Source organism: Salvelinus fontinalis, chromosome 25 (genome assembly GCF_029448725.1).
Source record: "Salvelinus fontinalis isolate EN_2023a chromosome 25, ASM2944872v1, whole genome shotgun sequence".
Lineage (NCBI taxonomy): Eukaryota > Metazoa > Chordata > Actinopteri > Salmoniformes > Salmonidae > Salvelinus > Salvelinus fontinalis.
Genome location: NC_074689.1, coordinates 7,798,201 through 7,823,266, shown reverse-complemented (window position 1 = coordinate 7,823,266; position 25,066 = coordinate 7,798,201). Strand labels below are relative to the sequence as shown.

The window sequence follows — 25,066 nt, the reverse complement described above, 5'->3', positions numbered from 1 at the left end:
TGGTGTAGACAGATCTGGACGACGGACTCACATAACACACGAGAACGCACGAACAGGTTAAATAGCCTACACATAACAATGACGATGAACAAAACAAACCGAACAGTCCCGTATGGTGCGACAAACACGGACACAGGAGACAACCACCCACAACGAACACTGTGAGACAACCTACCTAAATATGACTCTTAATTAGAGGAACGCCAAACACCTGCCTCTAATTAAGAGCCATACCAGGCAACCCATAAACCAACATAGAAACAGAAAACATAGAATGCCCACCCAAACTCACGTCCTGACCAACTAACACCTACAACAAACTAACAGAAATAGGTCAGGAACGTGACACTGTAACTTGAACTCTGTGAAGAATTTATTTGGGCTGCAATTTCTCAGGCTGGTAACTCTAATAAACTTATCCTCTGCAGCAGAGGTAACTCTGGGTATTCCTTTCCTGTGGCGGTCCTCATGAGAGCCAGTTTCATCATAGCGCTTGATGGTTTTTGCAACTGCCCTTGAAGAAACTTAAAAAAAATTGAGATTTTCCTGATAGACTGACCTTCATGTCTTAAAGTAATGATGCACTGTTGTTTCTCTTCGCTTATTTGAGCTGTTCTTGCCATAATATGGACTTGGTATTTTACCAAATAGGGCTATCTTCTGTATACCACCCCTACCTTGTCATAGCACAACTGATTGTCTCAAACACATAAAAATTCCGCAAATTAACTTTTACCAAGTCATACCTGTTAATCGAAATGCATTCCAGGTGACTACCTCATGAAGCTGGTTGAAAGAATTCCAAGAGTGTGATGTCTTCACAATTATTCTACAATGTAGAAAATTGTAGAAATAAAGAAAAAACCTTGAATGAGTAGGTGTGTCCGAACTTTTGACTGGTACTGTAAATCTTTAAATATATTTTCCTTCTTTATTATATATTCCCAAACCCTGCCACCCCTCCCCTAATTGGAGTAAGCTAATGGACAACAATACTTAGGCTTCCACTTCCAGCTTATACATACTACATTCATTTCATGGACAGTATATTTTACGTTAGTTATTTTTGTTTGTTTTTAGTCCCAGCCTTCAGCTAACCTCAACTACTCCCATCTGCATCGCTGAAGACCATCCAGTTTTAATTTGTAACTACCATATATGTTTCTACTGTGCTGGGATTTTTTTTTACAAATGTTCTGAACCTTTCTACTCTCATAGTTTCATAGCTTGTAAATGAAATGAGTATTGAGTAATGAGTATTATTATATTATTGATTGATTGACTATGACTTTTCAAATCACGCAGCAGTGCTATTTGCAGAGTTAGCTCCAAGTAAATGTTGCAATTTTTCCGCCGTTATTGAACATGTGTCCAAAAACAAGCAGTAACAAAACAAATGATCTAATGATCTAATGATTCTGTCTCTTTGTAAAGAAATCAACAGAACTGGGATGGTTGTGTAAAGAAATCAACAGAACTGGGATGGTTGTATCCCCCATATTTATAACATTCTATTGGTTGCAAGAATTCCACCGGTCCTATTTACGATAAAATTTACAAAAATTATATTGTTTTAGATTTTATTTCCCCCCCCCCAAATTTATTTTGATCAATTAGTATATTTGAGTTTACCCATAATATTTGTTATGGTATTTGTTCTGTCTTTTCTGGTAGATTAAATATAAATGTCAACCAGTTTTCTATTGCTTGTTTTAGCCAGTTCGTCAAATCTCTGCACTGCTAGAGCTGCCCGGTCAACTGTAAGTGCTGTTATTATGAAGTGGAAACGTCTAGGAGCAACAACGGCTCAGCCACAAAATGGTAGGCCACACAAGCTCACAGAACGGGACCGCCGAGTGCTGAAGTGTGTAGTGCGTACAAATCGTCTGTCCTCAGTTGCAACACTCACTACAGAGTTCCAAACTGCCTCTGGAAGCAACGGCAGCACAAGAAGTGTTAGTCGGGAGCGTCATGAAATGGGTTTCCATGGCCGAGCAGCGGCTCACAAATCTAAGATCACCAAGCGCAATGCCAAGAGTTGGCTGGAGAGGTGTAAAGCGTTCCACTGGTGGACTCTGGGGGTACGTGCAATACCATCGGGGGTACGCCAAATAAACATGTGATTCACATTTTTTTTATCACATTTTCAAACAGTCCATTTATATTTTCCAACGGGGTTATGCATTTGGGTGAGTTTTTTTTCTCGCTTGAGTAGCCTCTGCCTAAAATGCCTAAAATGTATATAAACCATTTAGTGTTAAGCGAAATAATAACACAATGTCAAATACAGGTAGCCTAGTCAAATAATTAACATCCGATCACATTAACCGTTACTCTCTTGCGGGAATTCCACTAACTGTCGTATGTAGCCAAATGTAGCTGCTGCTCATTCCGTTTGCTCGAAAATGTATAAATGGTTAAAAGTCGTAGGGCCTGCGTCCATAGAGACACATACCAGCTCTACTGGTAGTACTGAACCTGCACCTGTCGAAGACACAAGTTGTTCTGCTTCCACGAGCACATCCAATGCTAGCATCAGTAAATCTACATTTGTTGTTAGCCCAGCTAGCATGGACACTGACAGTTGTGAATCTGATGCAGCCGAAGAGCTACTGACCCTTTAACCGGGAAAGCACCGAACAACAGACAGGGACGTTAGACCATTGAAGAGGCGCAAATATGATGATACCTACCGTAATTTCCGGACTATAAGCCGCTACTTTTTTCCCACGCTATGAACCTTGCGCTTTATACAATGACGCGGCTAATTTATGGATTTTTCCCGCTTTCACAAATTCATGCCGCCAAAAAACTGAGCACCATCACATAATGTGACGTAAATCGAGCGCGCTCAAACTTTCCATCATTCTGATTACGGTAGTCATTTTGTCACCCTCATCATGGCAAAGACACGGAGAAATGCATATGATGCAGCTTTCAATTTGAAGGCGATCGATCTGGCTGTTGGAAAAGGAAATAGTGCTGCTGCACGGGAGCCTTAATGAGTCGATGATAAGACGTTGGAAACAGCAGCGTGAGAAACTGACTTAGTGCAAAAAGACAACAAAAGTTTTCAGAGGAAAGAAAAGCAGATGGCCCGAACTAGAAAATGAGGCTTGGATGAGTTTGCCTCCGGATGAAAGTGAGGAGAGCGCAATGAAAACGATCCAACATCGGATGAAGCAATTCTGAGGCTATTCAACTCCGACACCAAAGGAGATGACTTCAGTGGTTTCAGTGCACAGGAGGAAGATAGTGACCAAGGACTTTCTTGGTAGGCTATTGTTTACTGCTATTTAAAAAAAAAAAAAATGTTACAAGCCTGTTTCGTTAAAGCCTATTTATTTTTGTTACAAGCCGTGTTTCGTTAAAGCCTATTTATTTTTGTTACAAGCCGTGTTTCGTTTAAAGGCTGTGTAAAGTTCATTTGTTTCAATGTACCGGTAGGCACCTGCGGCTTATAGACACGTGCGGCTTATTTATGTACAAAATAAAAAAAAATATTAAATTCAGTGGGTGCGGCTTATATTCAGGTGCGCTTAATAGTCCAGCAATTACGGTACATTGATTTGGGGTTCACTTATATTGGGAGTAGTGCCTTTCCTCAGCCACAGTGTTATATGTGCAAAAGTACTATCTCACAACTCAATGAAAACTTCACTGTTGCGTAGACATTTAGAAACAAAACATGCCAATTTGAAAAATAAGCCACAGGAGATTGAGCGAGAATTAAGATGACTTTCGAGTAGTAAGACATGTATAAAAGCAACAGATACCATTAATAAGAAGGGGCTAGAAGCGTCTTATGGTGAGCTACCGAGTGGCTAGGACAGGCAAGCCCCATACTGTTGTGGGAGACTTAATTCTTCCTACTGCCGCGGATATGGCTGGGACAATGCTGGGGGAAAAGGCCAGAAAAACTATACAGACAATGCCTTCATCAAACAACACTGTTTCACAATGCATCAGTAACATGGCAGGAGATGTTTTGAAACAATTATTGCTTCGCATACAAGTCAGTGAATTCTATTGGTTACAGCTGGATAAGTCAACAGACGTGGCGGGCCTGGCACATCTCCTGGTATATGTCCGTTACGTTTATGGGGGGTCAATTAAGGAAGACATCCTCTTCTGCAAACCACTGGAAACCAGGACAACAGGAGAGGATATTTTGAAAGTACTATACAGCTTTGTGACATCAAATGGACTTTGGTGGTCAAGATGTGTTGGTATCTGTAATGATGGCACAAAAGCCATTACAGGGAGACATAGTGGAGTGTTAACGTGCGTGCAAGCAGTTGGTCCCGACGCCACTGGGGTACACTGCAGCATCCACCGAGAGGCTCTTGCTGCCAAGGGAATGCCTGACAGCTTGAAATATGTTTTGGACACTACAGTGAAAATGGTTAACTTTGTTAAAGAAAGGCCCCTGAACTCTTGTGTATTTTCTGCACTATGCAATGTAATGGCGACCATGTAACGTTTTTACAACACAGAAGTGCGCTGGTTATCAGGGGGCAAAGTATTGACAAAAAAAATTAATTGAGAGACGAGCTTAAAGTTTTCTTTACGGTCTATAATTTTCACTTGTCTGACCGCTTGCATGATGACGAGTTTCTCACACGACTGGTCTATCTGGGTGATGTTTTTTCTCGCCTGAATGATCTGAATCTAGGATAACAGGGACTCTCCGCGAGTATATTCAATGTGCAGGACAAAATTGAGGCTATGATTAAGAAGTTGGCGCTCTTCTCTGTCTGTATTAACAAGAACAACACACAGGTCTTTCCATCATTGTATGATTTTTTTGTGTGCAAATAAACTCAAGCTTATGGACAATGTCAAATGTGATATAGCGAAGCAGTTGGGTGCGCAATTACACAGGTACTTTCCCGAAACAGATGACACAAACAACTGGATTCGTTATCCTTTTCATGCCCTGCCTCCAGACCACTTACCGATATCTGAACAAGAGAGCCTCCTCGAAATTGCAACAAGTGGTTCTGTGAAAATGAATCAATGAATGAATTCAATGAACACATTTAAGGTTTTATATGTAAGATGGTTAAATAAAATGATTGATTATTATTTGTGCCTTGGTCCTATAAGAGCTCTTTGTCACTTCCCACGAGCCGGGTTGTGACAAACTCACTCATTCTTATGTTTAATAAATGTATGGTATAGTGTGTGTGTGGCAGGCTTATAATGATGGCAAAACTACAACATTTGAGAGTGCGCTGACCCTGGTGCTAGAGGGGGTACACAGCTGGAGGTTGAATGTTTGAACGGGTAGGGGACTAAAATGTTTGCGAACCACTGCTGTGGAGTGATTAATCATGCTTCACCATCTGGCAGTCCGGCAGACAAATCTGTGTTTGGCGGGTGCCAGGAGAACGCTACCTGCCCCAATGCATAGTGCCAACTGTAAAGTTTGGCGGAGGAGGAATAATGGTTTGGGTCTGTTTTTCATAGTTCGGGCTAGGATCCTTAGTTCCAGTGAAGGGAAATCTTAACGCTACAGCATACAATTACATTCTAGACGATTCTGTGCTTCCTACATTGTGGCAACAGCTTGGGGAAGGCCCTTTCCTGTTTCAGCATTACAATGCCCCCGTGCACAAAGTGAGGTCCATACAGAAATGGTTTGTTTAGGTCGGTGTGGAAGAAATTGACTGGCCTGCATAGAGACTGAGATGCAGTGCCTTAGACTGCCGCGCCACTCGAGATAGGGGCCCATCATTTAAAAAGAGCACGATGCCACCTACAGTACAGAACCAGATCCGCAGGCAGCATCATTTCGAATGCCTTCGCCTCGGTTTAACTGCATTCAGTTTTTTTGTTGTTTTTGTTACTCATAACAATGGCCTGTAGTAGGAAGTCTACATTTTTGTCACTCACTCACTCATAAAACCCCCCCCAAACAACCCCCCCCCCCCCCCCCCCCCCACACACACACACACACACAAGCTCAATTGTTCAACAGTTTATCTTGCAGATTTGGTTGATGTTGCCTTTCTAAACTATTGTCTCGTAACCAATTATTAATTTTTTGGGACTATGGGATGCCCTACAGAACAGAAATGCGCTCCACAAAATACCAAATGTCTCCTATAGAGCTAGTGGCCGTAACATTGAAGCATAGTCCTCGTGTGCATCCCAAATGGCACCCTATTCCCTAGTGCACTACTTTTGAACATAGTGCCCCTCCTTTGCTCTCTATTTCATTATGAAGTGATATCAAGGAGGACGGAGGATGAAGGGCCCCGCATCTACTTGTGGAGGACGCCTGGTGGCCATGCTCATTGCACATGTGGCTGCGCTCTTCCCCCAGTGACGCTTTAATTACATTTTCAATAGAAATTGATCAGGGGCCATTGTGAATGCACGTCTGGCTGCTGGATTGATTTCTGGGAGAGGTTTTTCTCCTAATTTGAGTAGGAGGCACCCAGATTGGGACGTAAATGAACTTCCATCATAGCGAGGGGTGGTGGAGTGGGTGACTGAAAGAGGAGGGAGACGGAGGGGTCACAAACAGTGGCAGACAGAGAAAGACGCACACAGGGCTGTAATGAGGCATTGCGAGCTAAAGCAGTTTGGAAGATAATGATGTTGAAGAACTTTATTTTCACTCAACTGACTTTCTGACTTTTCAGATGGTTCGGCACAGCAGAACCACACACATAAACAGTCAGTAGCTAGCTTATTCCCAACGTGGTTATCATAGCTTTCACTTAGTGTATCTTTCAGTGTTTACAACAAGCAAATGCAGCAATCTTAAAGATACTAATGTTAAAAGGCAGCCATTTTGCTTCCACAGCTTTATTTTCACACAGAACACAAATGAATTAGTAATATTAAGCCTTCCAGCACCTGGAATAAAAAGCCATTCATATGTCATAACGAGAGAGAAGGAAAGATAGGAAGAGAGAGGAGGTTGCATACTGTCTTTATCCCAAATGGCTTTCTTTTTCCTACTGTACTGTATTTAGGGAATAGGGTGCCATTCTGTTGCGGTGCTCTTCCATGTGACTGACTCCACAATCTAATATACTCCGTCTGTCCAGAACCAGAAGCTAGCAAGTCACACACCACATATGGTCACACACACACTCAGAGGTCACACCCACCACTCCGATAGCTCCTCAGCTGACACACATACTGTACGCATCACACACACAGACAGATACCGTATGTCTGCATATGTGGAAAGATGCATTTGGTCATTTGTATGTTTATTTGCATATACTGTATGCGCACTGTGTTCTTGTGTGCATGCAAACGTGTCTGCCTCTGCCCTTTACTTCCATCTGCAATTATCACCATGTCCTTGGTGGTTAAAATAAATAAAAAGGAGGGAAGACAGGATGAGGAAAAAGAGGAAAGACAAGGGCTGTGTCCCAAATGGCACCCTATTCCCTATGTATTGCATTTCCTAAGTAATGCATTATATAGGGAATAGGGTGCCATTCAGGACGCAGACAAGCTTTTGATGAGTTCCCGGAGATAAATATGTTGAGGGGATTTGGTGGCTGAATTAAAATGTCAGCGCAAGCTAAGCTGTTGTTCATGCATAAAGAAACAGGCCGCATCAGGAGAGAGAGCAAATAGTGGAGAGGAGACGGTGTGGAGAGGAGAAGGTGAGGAGAGGATTGAAGAGGAGAAGGTGAGGATAGGAGAGGTTTGAAGAGGAGAGGAGGAGAGAAGACCCAGTCAGAAGTGGAACGGTCATGTCATGTTTCTACAGCATGTTAATAAAGACATCTGATCTTCTCTGAGTTAGTAAATGGCAGGTTGTATGAACACACATCACTTTTGCTTTTTTGTCCTTTCGGTTTTGCACACCAGCTTCAAACAGCTGAAAATACCATATTTGGGGTTATTAAAAATATATTTCACAGAGGTTTAGATTGTACAATGTTTCTTTAGAGTAATTGCTTGTTTTGTCACATAAACTGACATTTGGCGAGGTGATAGGAGTTTAGCAACCATTTAATTACAAATCTTTTTTATTGTGATCTAGTGCTACTGAGTACTGACTTCCTCCGCTATGTTTCTCATCGCTCCACAGCTCCACTCAGACGGGGACCGGGGTGACGGTAGCATACGGTACGTCCTGACTGGCGACGGAGCCGGTACTCTGTTCATCATTGATGAGAACTCAGGAGATATCCACGCCACTAAGAGGCTAGACCGGGAGGAGAAGGCCTACTACACACTCCGGGCCAAGGCCGTCAACAGAATCACTAACACCTCTCTAGAGGGAGAGTCAGAGTTTCTTATCAAGATCCATGACATCAACGACAATGAACCCAAGTTTACCAAGGATCCCTACTTCATACACGTACCTGAGATGTCCCCACTCGGTACGTATGAACACCTACACCCTAACCCCTACTTCACACATGTAAAGATCTCCCCACTGGGTACGTATGAGATCCTACATCACAAATGTACCTGAGATGTCCCCACTATTTGAATATTTGCCAGTTTGCTATAGCAGGAAAATAATCTTGTGGCAACAGGAAATGTGAATTGCTATAGGTATTATAATTAATGGACATTTTTGTATGTGTTGATGCACTTTTCGTTCGGGAAGATATGTCTGAACATTTCAAAGTGGAAATTACTAACTTGAAAAGCCTTTTTAAGCTGAAATACACCACAAGTTTGCATTTCTTGCTTTGCAGGAAAATTCTAAGCTACAAAAGGGTGATCAAATTAAGATCCTACATCTGTATTAGCCCCTACTTCACACAGGTACTAGAGATGTCACTAATTAGTATAAACCCCTACTTCACACATGTACCAGAGATATCACCACTGGACGTAGGCTACAGAGTACATCCCTAAATCCATCTAAATAATAATTTCAACAACTTTTGCCTTGGGTGTGACTGTAGCTCACAGCGTGACCGAACATTTTTAAACAGCGCAGTTAAACCGATAGCCTGGAAATCGTTATGAAAGAGGGTGATTCCATGCAGTCAGTGGTAATAATATATTCCAGTCTTGTATCTGCAATGAATAGCAGCATTAGAAGGCTTATGATGTGTGAGACACGATAGAGTTGTTACAAGCAAATGCCTATCTTATTGGATCAATGAGGGCTTTATCAATCATAATAATGAGAGGAGAGATTGAATGTGTCCCAAGTGGCATTTCATTCCCTACGTCCATAATGCACCCCTTTAACCAGGTCCCATATGGCTCTGGGCCTTGGTCAAAAGTAGTGCACCACATAGGGAATATGGTGCCATTTGAGACGTAGATATTGAGTCATTAAATGAGAATGATTACAGGCCATGCACTGGTTTATTACAGCAAAACAAACAAGGTAAAGCGGTCCAACAATGCTGATTATATCAGATACTTAAGCTAATCTTTTGAATACACTGTTCAGTGTTCAATTACAACACATTAAACACTGGATGAAACTGTCTATATTTCTGTCGTGTGTATGCCAATGGTTGGAATCTACATAATCTATCCAGTTCAGTGGGTAGATGGCTGAAGATATATGACGTATACTCTCAACACTAACACACTCTCTAACACCTGCGTAAGTCACACTTTCATCAGTACATTAGCTTTCGGCGTCGCTTCGCGTCAAAAAACGCAACTGATGGAAATGATGACTTAGAACTTTTAACTTTACAGAGTTAAAGAACTTTGTTCTCTCCTGCTGCTGTGAGTGACAGTGGTGGCATAACACAGGCAGGTGACAAACCCTGTCAATCTGTTCACCACATCTAAGTAGGAAAAGCAGTTGCCTGTTGTAACAAGTGAGGTGTGATGCCACAGCCTGAAAGTGGACCTGTTGTGAACCTGCCTTTATAGTGCAATCCACTGTACATTATTTGTCTTGTGAAATCCTGACAATTCCCTCTTCAGAGAGGAGATATCATCAAGGAACTAAGCTTGAACATTAGTTTATTTATAAAGTAAGAGGTTAAAGAGAAAAGAAACTTCAGATGTTTGGCAGTTTGGCAGTAATGTAACGTGCGCACTATATTCATCCTTGCAGATCTCACATTGCCACTGAATTAGAACAACTTTCAGTTGGTTACAATTCCCAATTCCAATCCATCGCACAATTCTATATTTATGTCAATTTCCATTAACTAAATTCATTCTTCTTATGCATTTAATGAGGCAACACTGGGCCCCGCTAGGCATCGTTGGAATGTACCATTTGACTAAGACTTCTCTCCTTTGTTCACTTGGAATACCATTCTCTGCCTCTTTGATAAGGAAAATGGATCATAGCCGTTGCCTAAGTGATCATGCCAAATGTAATCATATTGTCATTGATTAAAGATTTTTACACTATTTTAGCTGAACAGCATACCAGTTACCTTAAAATCCCGATACCATTTCATTACTTCCCTTACAAAAAAACCAAGACATTTGCAGTTTCATATGTGAAAATCAGATATTAATATTTGAAATCGCATTTTCACATGTGAAATAACTGCTTTCACATGTTGAGCTGAAATATTCACGTGAAAACAAAAATGACACGTGTGGTCAATTGTGTATAGTTCATGTGTATTCAATATAGAGTTAACATGTTAACACTACCTTTTCACGTGAGGACAATAACATGTTTTCACCTCACATCTGGAATTATCACGTGTACTCCCTCTCCGGCCTCTAGGTCACCAGGCTGCTCGTTTATGGCGCACACCTGTCACCAGCGTTACGCGCATTTGCGCAATTTGACACTCACCTGGACTCCATCACCTCCTTGATTACCTGCCCTATATATGGCACTCCCCTTGGTTCCTTCCTGTCACGTTCGTTGTATTGATCCAAGGCGCAGTGTGATATGAATACATTCTTCTTTTAATAAAGAAAGAAAGAACACTAAACAAACTAACAAAATGAACGTGAAGCTTTATACAACGAGTGCTGAAACAGGCAACTACACAAAACCAAAATGGAAAATGGCAACCTAAATAGGATTCCCAATCAGAGACAAGGATAAACAGCTGTCTCTGATTGGGAACCAATTCAGGCCACCATAGACCTACAATATGCCTAAAGTAACAAACACCCCATGACATACAAAAACCCTAGACAAGACAAACAAGCATACCCACCCTCGTCACACCCTGACCTAACCAAAATAATACAGAAAACATAGATAACTAAGGTCAGGGCGTGACACTTCCCCAGGCGTCACTGTTTCTGTTTCTGTTTCCTGTCTGTGTGTTGTTTGTGTTTTGTATTATGATACATTTATTTCTTAAAACAAACTCCCTGAACTTGCTTCCCGACTCTCAGCGCACTCATTACAGGAATTAGCATTTCCACGTGAAAAACTTTCTTGTATGAAAACCTAAACTCACATGTGGAATAGGGTTGAGTATTTTCACAGTATCTGACATATGTTCCATCCCGAGAATAAATCACTTTCATCCTGCCAAGACCAGAAGTGTCATTCAAAAGCATCATAAAGTATATAAATAAACCTATGTCAGGATTTGATTTTAAAACATTCAAGCCTGATGCTACCTGAGCCTGATGAGCCCTACATTAAAGACATTTTATGAGCCCAAGCCCCCCAAAAAACGAATGATTGTGGCGTTATCCAATACATAGGCTATATGATATAGGCTACTGCACATTACGCACAACATAAAAACATAAAAGTCCATAGATGTAGCTAGCTAATGTATATACTTTCTTGGGTAAATAAATTAAACTAGCTCCAGTTAGCAAATCTTTTTGAGTGTGAACTGTATTACTGTAATATACTGTATTATATGGCCTGGAATTACACACATCGTTCCACCCATGATAAAGCAGGGAGAGTACACGCGATTCTGATGCAGTACATGCGGCCTACAAAGTTACAAGTACAGGCTAACTAATTTGATTTCTAGAAATATAATAGAGCTTATTTGTATAATTAGTAGCCTGACGCATAAATACATTTCATAATATTTCCCCTAATGTTATTAGCCTACCTCCTCTTTCTCTCTCTATTGTTGCTTCATTCCTTCCTCGCTTTCAACAGTTAAATTAAATACGGTTTGTTGTCCTAATCATCATCATTCTAATGACATCCTTGAATAATATAGAACTAGAATTAGATGCAGAAGGCTTTCAGTTCTCTTGGCAAAGATTGCATGGTTATGGGTCTGAATAAATAACTACTATAGCATCGCGCATTCACCCTTCTTTCAAACTACCCGTGAGTTCTATTGGCTGCTGTATTTTACAATCAGCAAACAAGAGCGTGCGTCCCTCTTCGACTAATCTATTGGTATAAGAAATGTAAAAACAAATGTCCAGCAAGCTATTCTAGTCTAGCTTTTCCTGCATGAGACTCCAAGAGCTAAGGAGCATTTTTTTAAGGAGAGGCCAGCGGAGCACAGGTGCATTCGTATTGCGCAAGAAACAGAAGCTATAAGTTAGAAGCTTATTATACATAACCCCTCATTCATTCGCTAAATATAAGGCTAGTACTGCATTGGATTTATTACCTGAAAAAGGTGGGCGAGGACATCTATGTATAGGGCTATATATCAATCTAGAAAAGGATGATCTATTTTGGATGCAATTTGAAAGGAGTTGATGGAGAGAGAGAAAGACTGCGAGAGCGTGCTCGCACGTGCACTGATTTAAAGCAACGATATTCGAGTGATAGGCTGATTTTCAAAATCTTCAGCTGCAATAACAAAATCTTTACAATTCAAAAAATAAGGTGACCCCTGAAAGCCAGATGGAGATGGGTGAATGAGACGCACATTCAGTCTTTATTACTGTAGCATAGACTATGCTGCAGCAAATGTAGACCTACCTGTCACAATAAAAAAAGTTACCATGATGAGATGATACTGTAGGTCTACATGCATTGTGAACTGCGCTCCATCCTGAGATTGTCTGTCTGTCCCCACCCTGAGCATTGATGATTCATCATGCAGAGGCCATAGAGAAGCCATTTTTAGATATGTTATATCATTTAACAGTTCCATTTCACACCATGCTGTTCATATACATAATTTATCATAATTTACCGGTTTCTCGCAGTTATTTATCCCTGGAAAAGGGAGTGGTTTTGGGCGGTTAAATCCCGGTAAATCTCGGTAACCGGGTTGCTGCCATTCAACCCTAATGTGGAATTGCACTTTCACATGTGAAAAACGTTTAAAATGTTTTCACTTGTAGATTCATGGTATCACGTTGAAAAATCGCATCCCCATCTTGTCACATTTATTACACATGAGATCATGATTTCATATGTAGTTTCATATTATTACATGTTGATTTTACATGTTATCACATCAACTTCACATAAGATCACATTAAATTCATTAGGTTTTCCCGTAAGGGCATATTCCTTATATAGTGCACTTCTTTTGACCAGAGCCATATGGTCAAAAGTAACGCACTATAAAGGGAATATGGTGAAATTTGTGACACAGACATACATATACTTCAGTTCAGTCCAGTTCACTTTATTGGCCTTATTCAGGAAATTGTCTTGTGATATTGAGAGCGTTCCCCAACACCCCTTGACTCCATTTCATGTGAATAACTGTGCTCACCAAGTCACTCTCTTTCTTCTTCTCCACCCTCCTTCCTTCCCCAGGCACAGTGGTGATGCAGGTGACCGCTACAGACGCTGACGACGCTACGTATGGTAACAGTGCCAGGGTGGTCTACAGCATCCTACAGGGACAGCCATACTTCTCTGTAGATCCCAACACAGGTCAGTGTAAACAGGCACCCCCCCCCCCCCCCATCTTTCTTCTTCTTCTGTAGACAGAAAGGAGAGGTAGGGTCAATTACAATGCAAATACAGAGTTCTATAATAATTACCTTCTATAGTCTATCGGTGGCGTGAGGGGGTAATGTTCCCAGAGAGTCAACAGGGAACAGCACACACAAGGTGCCACTTCCCTGTCTTACTGATGTTTCATCTTGCACCTGAATGCAACCTAAAGTCCTACTGAGAGTGAGCCAGGTTGCGAACAGTGCACTACCCGTCATTACCACGGAGACTGTGTGTGTGTGTGTGTGTGTGTGTGTGTGTGTGTGTGTGTGTGTGTGTGTGTGTGTGTGTGTGTGTGTGTGTGTGTGTGTGTGTGTGTGTGTGTGTGTGTGTGTGTGTGTGTGTGTGTGTGTGTGCAACATGACCATTAACTCCCATGTCAGACTGAAGCGACATGACAGAAAAGAAGGGCAGAACCTCTGCCAACCCCCGCCTTTCAATACCATGGCTCCGTCATCACTGCTAGATTTAATAATGTGTCATGTGTGCTTTGGAAGGGACCCTGGTGTTTTGTTTGCTTAAACAAAAGGGAAATTGCAACAAAAAAATCTATTTGCAGATTAGTGCAGGGCTTCACATTAATATGGTTTATCCCAGATGTGCCATGTAAGCTGACATCCCCCCCTTACACAAAGGCAGGCTTGGACATCAGCATGATTCTCTCTCTCTGTGTATGTCTCTCTGTGTATGTCGTCCCCTGTTTGTTTGTGTGGAGTGAGAGAAAGAGAGAGAATAGACAGAGGGTGAGAGAAATAACAAGTAGAGAGAGTGAGAATGAGAGAGAGAGAAGAAAGATAAAGATAGATAGGGTAGAGAGATACATTCAGAGACGGTGTATTGGTGTATTCATGCACACAATATATTGTAACTCTATACTGAATACACGTGTGTATGTTCCCCCTCAGCACTACTTGAACGGACTAGCATGTTTTTCAGGAGAGAGTTGCCGGCTGTCCTTCAGCGAGTAAGATTGTGCTTTGTTAGGAAAAACGAATGTCGCTGCATCATCTCTCAGCGCTTCACACACACACACACACACACACACACACACACACACACACACACACACACACACACACACACACACACACACACACACACACACACACACACACACACACACACACACACACACACACACACACACACACACACACACACACACACGCGCGCACGCACACGCGCGCCTCTGTGCCTTGCTCCTCTCCTGCTGCCACATCCTACGTGATAAAAGAGCCGGATGAGAGTTGTATAGCCCTGCCTTCACTGTGCATTTCACCGATGCTGCTTAGATCTAGGTTTGAGTGATGTGCTGCGTCAGCCCTTGCATCGCCTATTGTTTGATATTCAACGAATTTCCTCTTTGGAAAAAGAGATTGGATCCCGTGAACTCTGTCGATGCAATTGATTTAGTGTTTTTTACTTCTATTTCTGTATTTTACTGTAACAGTCTCTGTAGTCGTTATGCTTCAAATGGATGACAAAAGCCACGGCAGCTCAATATCTGACAGACAGGAGGGGAAGAAGGCAGAGTGCTGTTTTTAATATGTACAGCTGAAGTCGGAAGTTTACATACACGTAGGTTGGAGTCATTAAAACTCGTTTTTCAACCACTCCACAAACTTCTTGTTAACAAACTATAGTTTTGGCCAGTCGGTCAGTACATCTACTTTGTGCATGACACAATACATTTTTCCAACAATTGTTTACAGACAGATTATTTCACTGTATCACAATTCCAGTGGGTCAGAAGTTTACATAAACTAAGTTGACTGTGCTTTTAAACAGCTTGGAAAATTCCAGAAAATGACGTCATGGCTTTAGAAGCTTCTGATAGGCTAATTGACATAATTTGAGTCAATTGGAGGTGTACCTGTGGATGTATTCCAAGGCCTACCTTGAAATGCAGTGCCTCTTTGCTTGACATCTTGGGAAAATCAAAAGAAATCAGCCAAGACCTCAGAAAAAAATTGTAGACTTTCACAAGTCTGTTTCATCCTTGGGAGCAATTTCCAAATGCCTGAAGGTACCACGTTCATCTGTACAAACAATAGTACACAAGTATAAACACCATGGGACCAAGCAGCTGTCATACCACTCAAGAAGGAGACGCGTTCTGTCTCCTAGAGATGAGCGTACTTTGGTGTGAAAAGTACAATCTATCCCAGAACAACAGCAAAGGACCTTGTGAAAATGCTGGATGAAACAGGTACAAAAGTATCTACATCCACAGTAAAACGAGTCCTATATCGACATAACCTGAAAGGCCGCTCGGCAAGGAAGAAGCCACTGCTCCAAAACCGCCATAAAAAATGCCAGACGACGGTTTTCAACTGCACATGGGGACAAAGATTGTACTTTTTGGAGAAATGTCCTCTGGTCTGATGAAACAAAATAGAACTGTTTGGCCATATTGACCATCGTTACGTTTGGAGGAAAAAGGGGGACGCTTGCAAGTCGAAGAACACCATCCCAACTGTGAAGCATGGGAGTGGCAGGACAATTATGTGGATATATTGAAGCAACATCTCAAGTCATCAGTCAGGAAGTTAAAGTTTGGTCGCAAATGGATCTTCCAAATGGACAATGACCCCAAGCATACTTCCAAAGTTGTGTCAAAATGGCTTAAGGACAACAAAGTCAAGGAATTGGAGTGCCCATCACAAAGCCCTGACCTCAATCCTATAGAACATTTGTGGGAAGAACTGAAAAAGCGTGTGTGAGCAAGGAGGCCTACAAACCTGACTCAGTTACACCAGCTCTGTCAGGAGGAATGGGCCAAAATTCACCCAACTTAATATGGGAAGCTTGTGGAAGGCTACCCGAAAAGATTGACCCAAGTTAAACAATGTAAAAGGCAATGCTACCAAATACTAATTGAGTGTATGTGAACTTCTGACTCACTGGGAATGTGATGAAAGAAATAAAAGCTGAAATAAATCATTCTCTTTACTATTATTCTGACATTTCACATCCTTAAAATAAAATGGCGTTCCTAACTGACCTAAGACAGGGCATTTTTACTAGGATTAAATGTCAGGAATTGTGAAACTAAGTTTAAATGTATTTGGCTCAGGTGTATGTAATTTTCCGACTTCAACTGTAGCCAATTAGAGCTTCACTGAACCTCTGTCCTGACTGAAAAACCAGAGATATATATGTTTTATGTACATATGGAACGCAACTGTACCAGAGAGAGACAGAGCATCTATATTCACCTCAATGTCTTTGTGTCTGAGCTCTAAAGAAATGTGCAAAAGTTATATTTTGTGCATCACACACTGTGATATTACTCTGCATGCATACATACATAACAGTGATGCGGTGATACAAAGAAAACAGTGTGTGTAAGGGCTGACCGCCGCTCGCGGCGAGTTAAGTAATGCTCCCTATACTTTCAGTGCATTTTCTCAGTGCAAAAGGTGGGTAAAACGCTTGCAGAAAATAACAAAGGTGTGTAAACTGCATATACGTGTGTTTACCCTACACTACACGACTGATGCACACATTATATGTAGTCATTTAGCAGACAGGTTCATCCAGAGCGACTTACAGTTAGTTATTCATCTTACCATAGCTAGGTAAGGCAATCATATATCACAGTAAACATGTTCCTCAATAAAACACCTATCAGCAAAGTCAGCGCTATTAAGAAAAGAAAAGACAAGTGTACTGTAAGTGCAAGAAAGGCATGAGTGCTATTTGGTTATTATTATTTTAAATATGTTCTTACGGATATCACCGATATATGAAGAAATGTATGTATCAAAGGTATCTCATGTCTCTGTCTGTCTTTTTCTTTCAGGTGTGATCAAGACAGCCCTGCCAAACATGGACAGGGAGACGAAGGAGAACTATGTTGTTGTGATCCAGGCTAAAGACATGGCTGGCCAGATGGGTGGGCTATCAGGGACCACCACAGTCAGCATCACCCTGTCTGATGTCAATGACAACCCACCACGCTTCCCCAAGAGTGAGTATAGTGCACACATATACAGACAGATGTGCGCACGCACGCACGCACGCACGCACGCACGCACGCACGCACGCACGCACGCACGCACGCACGCACGCACGCACGCACGCACGCACGCACGCACGCACGCACGCACGCACACACACACACACACACACACACACACACACACACACACACACACACACACACACACACAGAGCCCCCTGAAAATAAAACCTAGTTCACCATACAGAAGGCTCGTGCCAAGCAGGCAGCCTCCATCTGGTGTCAATTTCAAAATTAATGTGGATTATTGCATCGAGTGGTACTGCGCTGCGCACAGCTGCGGCTGAGGTGTGTGTGTGCATGTACGACTGCAGCGCTCTTTGGAAGGCTGGGTATAATTAAATGTAAAGCCATATGACAGAGGGAAGGGTCCTGCACAGTGCATCAGATCAGCCTGGTAATCCCTATTAAATGAAAAGAGTACTCTGTGGGTTTTATCTCTTTCTCACTCTCTTTTTATCTCTTTCTAACTATCACTTTTTTTCCCCCTCCCTTGCTGTCATTCCAGATCCTCTCGCTCAGTCTTTCTCTTTCCAATGCTCTCAATGTCACTGTGTGTGGCTCCGCTAATGTCCTTTGTTTCTAGTCCTTTGTTTCTTTTCAGGGTTTCTTTTGCCAACCATCTTTCTCTCCTTCACCCCCTCTCCCTCTATCTCCTCTCACACGCTGTGTCTTGTCCCCCTCTCTCCTCTCTCTCCCTTGCGCTTTCCCTCACTGGTGCATCTGGCGAATTGCAAATATATCAGATTGACAGATTACTGGTGTCATTTTGTTTCCCCTCAATAACAGCACTGTGTCTGTGTGTGTGTAATGCACACAACTGTAGAAGCCCTACCTCCATTTATCACCCTCCCCAACAGGGAGACAAACACTGTCACTGCACCTCACCTCAATGGACAGGAAAGGGAGGGAGGGTGGGAGGGACGGAGGAGGGGAAGGAGGGAGAGAGAGAGAGGTAGGGGGTAGAGATGGATAGAAAGGAAATGAAGGTGAGACTGGAGGAATAAATAGAGGGAGGGAAGGAGGGATGAAGGGAGGGGCCAGGGAGAAAGAGAAAGAGTGAGAGCAAGTGGATATTGTAATGGGACACCCGGAGGAGGCAGAGTGTCAGGCAGCGATATCATTGTTGTCTGCAAGACTGATGCTTCCTCCTCGCGACCCAATGCTAAATACCTGTTAGCCTGGGAAACCTCTCCATAGTGGTGTGTGTGTGTTTCCATGCCTGTGTGTGTGTGTGTGTGCGTATGCACGTGTACATGCCTGCCTGCGTATGTGTGTGCGTGAGACAGAGACCTGCCGACTCAGGCGTTGCCAGAATGCTGTCAGCGTGTTTTATGAGGGTGTCAATAGTGTTTGTCTCTGCAGCCTGTGTGTATATCACTTCCATCCCTTTGCAGACCAAGCCAGCTATTTATTTAAGCATATGAGATACAGTGAGGTGCTTTAGCTAGCAGACAGGGAAGCGTTCATTTATCTGGCACAAACCAGGAAATCACCCGTTAAAAATAACAATGTATGTGCCAATATATTCACGTTGAACAAATGACACATGTTTGATTAATGTAGGCTTTTTAAGATGGATTCAAATGTTTGAATTAATGGGTTGATCCAGGTGTTACAGAATAACAACAACTATTGTGTGTGTGTCCGTGTCTTTCGTCCAGGTCTGTATGAGTTCAAAGCTCCAGAGTCGTCAGAGCCCGGCTCGACGGTGGCCGTGCTGCGAGCTACAGACGCTGACATTGGCAGGAACGCTGAGATGAACTACCGAATCACCAGCAGTGACGGCCCAGCCATGTTCGACATTTCAACCAATAGGAGCACACAGGAGGGTGTCATCACCCTCAGGAAGGTCAGTGATTGGCTGCATTCCTAATCTACCACTAGCCCATATCCCTAGTCCTTATTCCCCTAATTCCTAGGACACTCCTTCAGTATGGCTGGATTCCCAATCACTCCTAGCGCTCTATTTCAATCTATTTCAATAAACCTAACGCAATGGTAAATCTAAGGGCTGGTGGTAGCGCTTTAGGTTCCGGGGTGTGTCAGAAATATTGTTTCTATTTTCACAACCATAATTGTGGACGCAGTTCCTGGCGGTGGCGAGAAAGTGCTGGGTTTTTGATGATTAAACAATTTGTGGGAGGGTTGAGGCTTGGCCTCCCTTTAATGAGGTAGCTTCAAATTGTTTATTTACAGTTTTTCATGTATTGTATTGTCATCAAATCCAATTAGAATGTTGTCCGCTATAGCCTAGTTCGTTAAATAGCCTGCCCCATATTTGCAAAACATGTTGAACATGTTTGCAGTTCACATTATTCTAATTGCATTGCTTCAATAAGGAAATACACTACATGACCTGCTCATCGGACATCTCATTCCAAAATCATGGGCATTAATATGGAGTTGGTCCCCACTTTGCTGCTAGAACAGCCTCCACTCTTCTGGGAAGGCTTTCCACTAGACGTTGGAACATTGCTGCGAGGGCTTGCTTCCATTCAGCCACAAGAGCATTAGTGAGGTCCGGCACTGATGTTGGGTGATTAGTTCTGGCTCGCAGTCAGTCTTCCAATTCATCCCAAAGGTGCTCGATGGGGTTGAGGTCAGGCCTCTGTACAGACCAGTCAAGTTCTTCCACACCGATCTCAACAAATCCTTTCTGTATCGACCTCGCTTTGTGCACGGGGGCATTGTCATGCTGAAACAGGAAAGGGCCTTCCTCAAACTGTTGCCACAAAGTTGGAAGCACATAATCGTCTAGAACGTCATTGTATGCTGTAGCGTTTAGGTTTCCTTTCACTGGAACTAAGAGGCCTAGCCAGAACCATGAAAAACAGCCCCAGACAATTATTCCTTTACAGTTGGCAATTTGTATTGGGGCAGGTAGCATTCTCCTGGGATCCGCCAAACCCAGATTCGTCTGTAGGACTGCCAGATTGTGAAGTGCAATTCATCACTCCAGAGAACAAGTTTCTATTGCTCCAGATTCCAGTCGCGGTGAGATTTACACCACTCCAGCCAACGTTTGACATTGCACATGGTGATCTTAGGCTTGTGTGTGGCTACTTGGCCATGGAAACCCATTTCATGAAGCTCCCGACGAACAGTTCTTGTGCTGCAATTGCTTCCAGAGGCAGTTTAGGACTCTGTAGTGAGTGTTGCAACCGAGGACAGGCGATTTGTATGCGCTTCAGCACTCGGCGGTCCCGTTCTATGAGCTTGTGTGTCCTATCACTTCGCAGCTGAGCCGTTGTTGATCCTAGACGTTTCCACTTCATAATAACAGCACTTACAGTTGCCCGGTGCTGCTCTAGCAGGGCAGACATTTGACGAACGGACTTGTTGGAAAGGTGGTATCCTATGACATTGACACTTTGAAAGTCACTGAGCTCTTCAGCCATTCTACTGCCAATGTTTGTCTATGGAGATTGCATGGCTGTGTGTGCTTGATTTTTTTTCTCTCACCTGTCATCAACAGGTGTGGCTGAAATAACCGAATCCACTCATTTGAAGGGGTTTCCACATACGTTTGTACAGTGGGGAGAACAAGTATTTGATACACTGCCGATTTTGCAGGTTTTCCTACTTACAAAGCATGTAGAGGTCTGTATTTTTATCATAGGTACACTTCAACTGTGAGAGACGGAATCTAAAACAAAAATCAAGAAAATCACATTGTATGATTTTTAAGTAATTAATTTGCATTTTATTGCATGACATAAGTATTTGATCACCTACCAACCAGTAAGAATTCTGGCTCTCACAGACCTGTTAGTTTTTCTTTAAGAAGCCCTCCTGTTCTCCACTCATTACCTGTTTTAACTGCACCTCTTTGAACTCGTTACCTGTATAAAAGACACCTGTCCACACACTCAATCAAACAGACTCCAACCTCTCCACAATGGCTAAGACCAGCGAGCTGTGTAAGGACATTAGGGATACAATTGTAGACCTGCACAAGGCTGGGATGGGCTACAGGACAATAGGCAAGCAGTTGGTGAGAAGGCAACAACTGTTGGCGCAATTATTAGAAAATGGAAGAAGTTCAAGATGACGGTCAATCACCCGCGGCCATTGTGTATATATAGTGTACATTAAACATAGGCTATAGCATTCACACTGATATAGGGGCTGGGCCTACTGTAAATTGCAGTCTGTGGACATGCCAAACGTAGTCAATAAGCAAGATTAAATTCACTAGGCTGTTGATAAGGTCTAAAATACAGTTTATAATTCGAATCAAATTCGAATAAAAACTGAACAACAACTTGTTTTAATGAGGCCATGTCTAAATACAGAGTCACCATAATTGTTCACCGTGGGCGTATGATACAGACAAGGCAACTTAAACTTTGGAAAGTTTTACGCACATCTAAACTTTTTAACAGGAGCTGGATAAAGACCCTATATAAAGAGAAAGGGAGAATGTCCACTCACCGTTATACTGCTCCCAAATATTTATGTTTTATAAGTATATTGGAACCATTTTACATATCGCATTCACACTTCTCCAAAAGTTACATTGCATGCGAACCACGGACATTCTCACCGTAAAACCAGGATGGTGAGTCGTTCTAATAAGTTTGGTTTTAATAAAATGTAATGAAAAATCTTTCTTTTTTTTAACAACAACAATAGTAAATCAATGTAAAATGTAATGATATCATAAAAAAAAGACAAAGAATTGCTGTATAGTAGGCCTAGGGTAAGGGTAGCCTACGGAGGGCTTGGGTTTTGAACATATGAAATGGAAAACAAGCAATTGTTACATGAAAATAACTTCTAAATATGAGGTTCACCGCTATTCACCAAGGTACTCATCTCTCGTTTCATGATGGGCATGGACAGATGTAGCCTAACTTTGTTGCTAATGTAAAAAAGAATGAGTTTGGCTGGAAAGGCTGAATAGGCTGTGTTTCCCCTGTCAAAATTCATGCCATAACAAACGCGTTACCGCTTAAACCAACTTTTGGTTTGTCTTAAAAATCCCTACCAATTTGCATAGCAGGTTAGGTGAATTGAGTTAAGTTTAGAATAAGGGTTAGAGGAACGGGAGGCTAAAATGCTACAGTTGTTCGAGACGTAACACGGACACGCACCCTTTGGATTGCTAGACGGTCGTGAATTACAACCACCCATCCTCCCCGACCAACATCCTCACTTTGGTTCCTGTCTATAGTAACTAGACCGTTATGTATGCATAATACTTCTCGGAGGTGCTCAGAAATACTTAAAGTATGTTTCGTTTGGCTCTGAGGCTGTCTCCCTAGACCAGGGGTGTCAAAGTCAAATGGACGGAGGGCCAAATAAAAAATTTAGCTACAAGCCGAGGGCCGGACTGTTCGAATGTTCATTGAAATTTTTTTAAATGACGCATATAGTCTAGTGAACCTAATTGAACCTACTGAAAACCTAACAAATATATTCCAATATGATCAGATAAATAAAGCAATATTTTCTTATGGCTCTGTCAGTAATCTTTAATTTTCAACAGACACAAAAGACAAATTTCCTTTATATAAAAATCCCCATAACATGAACATTAAATGAAAGAAACCGGTATTCAAGGCACCATCAGTAGCCTATATTTTCTATTTTAGCAAAAGTGGGCTAAATTTACTTCAAAGAAAAAAACAATAATAGCAATTTTCTATCATCCACTCAACTGAAATATTTTTAAAATATAATTGGATTGAAATACAATAAAATAAAGTGCAAAAATCTATTAATCAAAAACAACACTTTGTTTAAGGAGAAGTAACATGCAGTGAAAACAAATATTAAACTTTAACTTTTAAACTTGAACTGAGTAAAAACTCTAAATATGTGATTGCACAGTAATGTTCACTTGTTTGAGGTTGAGGGTGATACTTGGTGGTGTCCCATCTTTTCCACAAGTTCATCAATGTTCGGGGTAAGGCTCTGAGCTGAGGAAATCCTCAGAATTGAGTGGAGGTGTTCAGCAGTAAGTCGACTTCTGTGTGATGTTTTGTTCAGGTTCATCAAAGAAAACAGTTGTTCACACAGGTATGTGCTGCCAAACATAGACAACGTTTGAGCAGCCTGGATGCGCAGCTGGGGCATTGTGTCGGGGAGGAAACGGGCGAACTCCGCAGCACCCACTGCCGCATATTTTGCCCTCAGTGCATCATTGCATTGGAGGTCAATCAACTCCATTTGGAGGTTTGGTGGTGAGCTTTCCACGTCAACAGCAAATGGGTTACCGAGCAGTTCCAACCTGCTTTTTTGTGCTTCAAAGTCAGCAAATCGGCGTCGAAAGTCAGCGGCAAGCATACCTATTTTATCAGCCAACTGTGCGCTCGGGAACGCACTGGTAGAGAGCTTCTCTTTCATGGTCTGGCAGCTGGGAAAGTGGCTCAAATTTTCTTTCCGCATCTGCGTCTCCCACAGAGTCAGTTTGGTTTTAAATGCCTTCACTGTACTGTACATATCAGAGATGACATGATCCCGACCCTGCAGCTGCAAGTTCATTGCATTCAGATGACTCGTAATGTCACACAGAAAAGCCATTTCACACAGAAACATTTCGTCTCGGAGTTGTGTTGTGTCTTTCCCTTTGCTGTCCAAGAACAGACAAATCTCCTCACGAAGCTCGAAACATCTTTGAAGCACCTTTCCCTGGCTTAGCCATCGCACCTCTGTGTGATAAGGCAAATCACCATGCTCCGTTTCTAACTCCGTCAGAAATGCCTTGAACTGGCGGTGATTCAAACCTTTGGCTCTGATAAAGTTAACTGTGCGCGTGATGATGCTCATTACATGCTCCATTTTCAAGGCTTTACCGCACAACGCTTCCTGGTGTATGATACAATGATAAGCTGTCAGCTCACCTGTCGCGTTTTCCTCTTGCATCTTTTCCCGTATCTTCGCCACCAGTCCGCTCCTGTGTCCACACATCGCAGGTGCTCCGTCGGTTGTCAAACCCACGAGTTTTTCCCAAGGCAGCTCCATCTCATTTACACATCTTGACACCTCTTCATACAAATCATGCCCCGTAGTTGTGCCATGCATAGGACGTAAAGCCAAAAACTCCTCTGTCACGCTTAGGCTGGAGTCCACTCCGCGGATGAAAATTGACAACTGGGCAATGTCAGAAATGTCGGTGCTCTCATCCACAGCCAAGGAATATGCAATGAAATCTTTTCCCTTTTTCACAAGCTGCTCTTTTAGATTGATGGACAACTGGTCTACTCTCTCGGCAATGGTGTTTCTGCTCAGACTCACATTTAAAAAGAGTT

General features: G+C 42.3%; 1 protein-coding gene across 1 annotated transcript in view; it reads left to right on the top strand.

Moving 5' to 3' along the window:
* LOC129822820 (cadherin-6-like) overlaps nucleotides 1-25,066 on the top strand; it is an 84,792-nt gene that overhangs the window by 49,155 nt on the left and 10,571 nt on the right. The window contains exons 3-6 of the mRNA XM_055881253.1: nucleotides 8,069-8,363; nucleotides 13,601-13,720; nucleotides 17,589-17,756; nucleotides 19,472-19,659. Of these exons, the coding sequence (XP_055737228.1) occupies nucleotides 8,069-8,363; nucleotides 13,601-13,720; nucleotides 17,589-17,756; nucleotides 19,472-19,659 (771 nt within the window). The remainder of the gene's footprint in view (nucleotides 1-8,068; nucleotides 8,364-13,600; nucleotides 13,721-17,588; nucleotides 17,757-19,471; nucleotides 19,660-25,066) is intronic.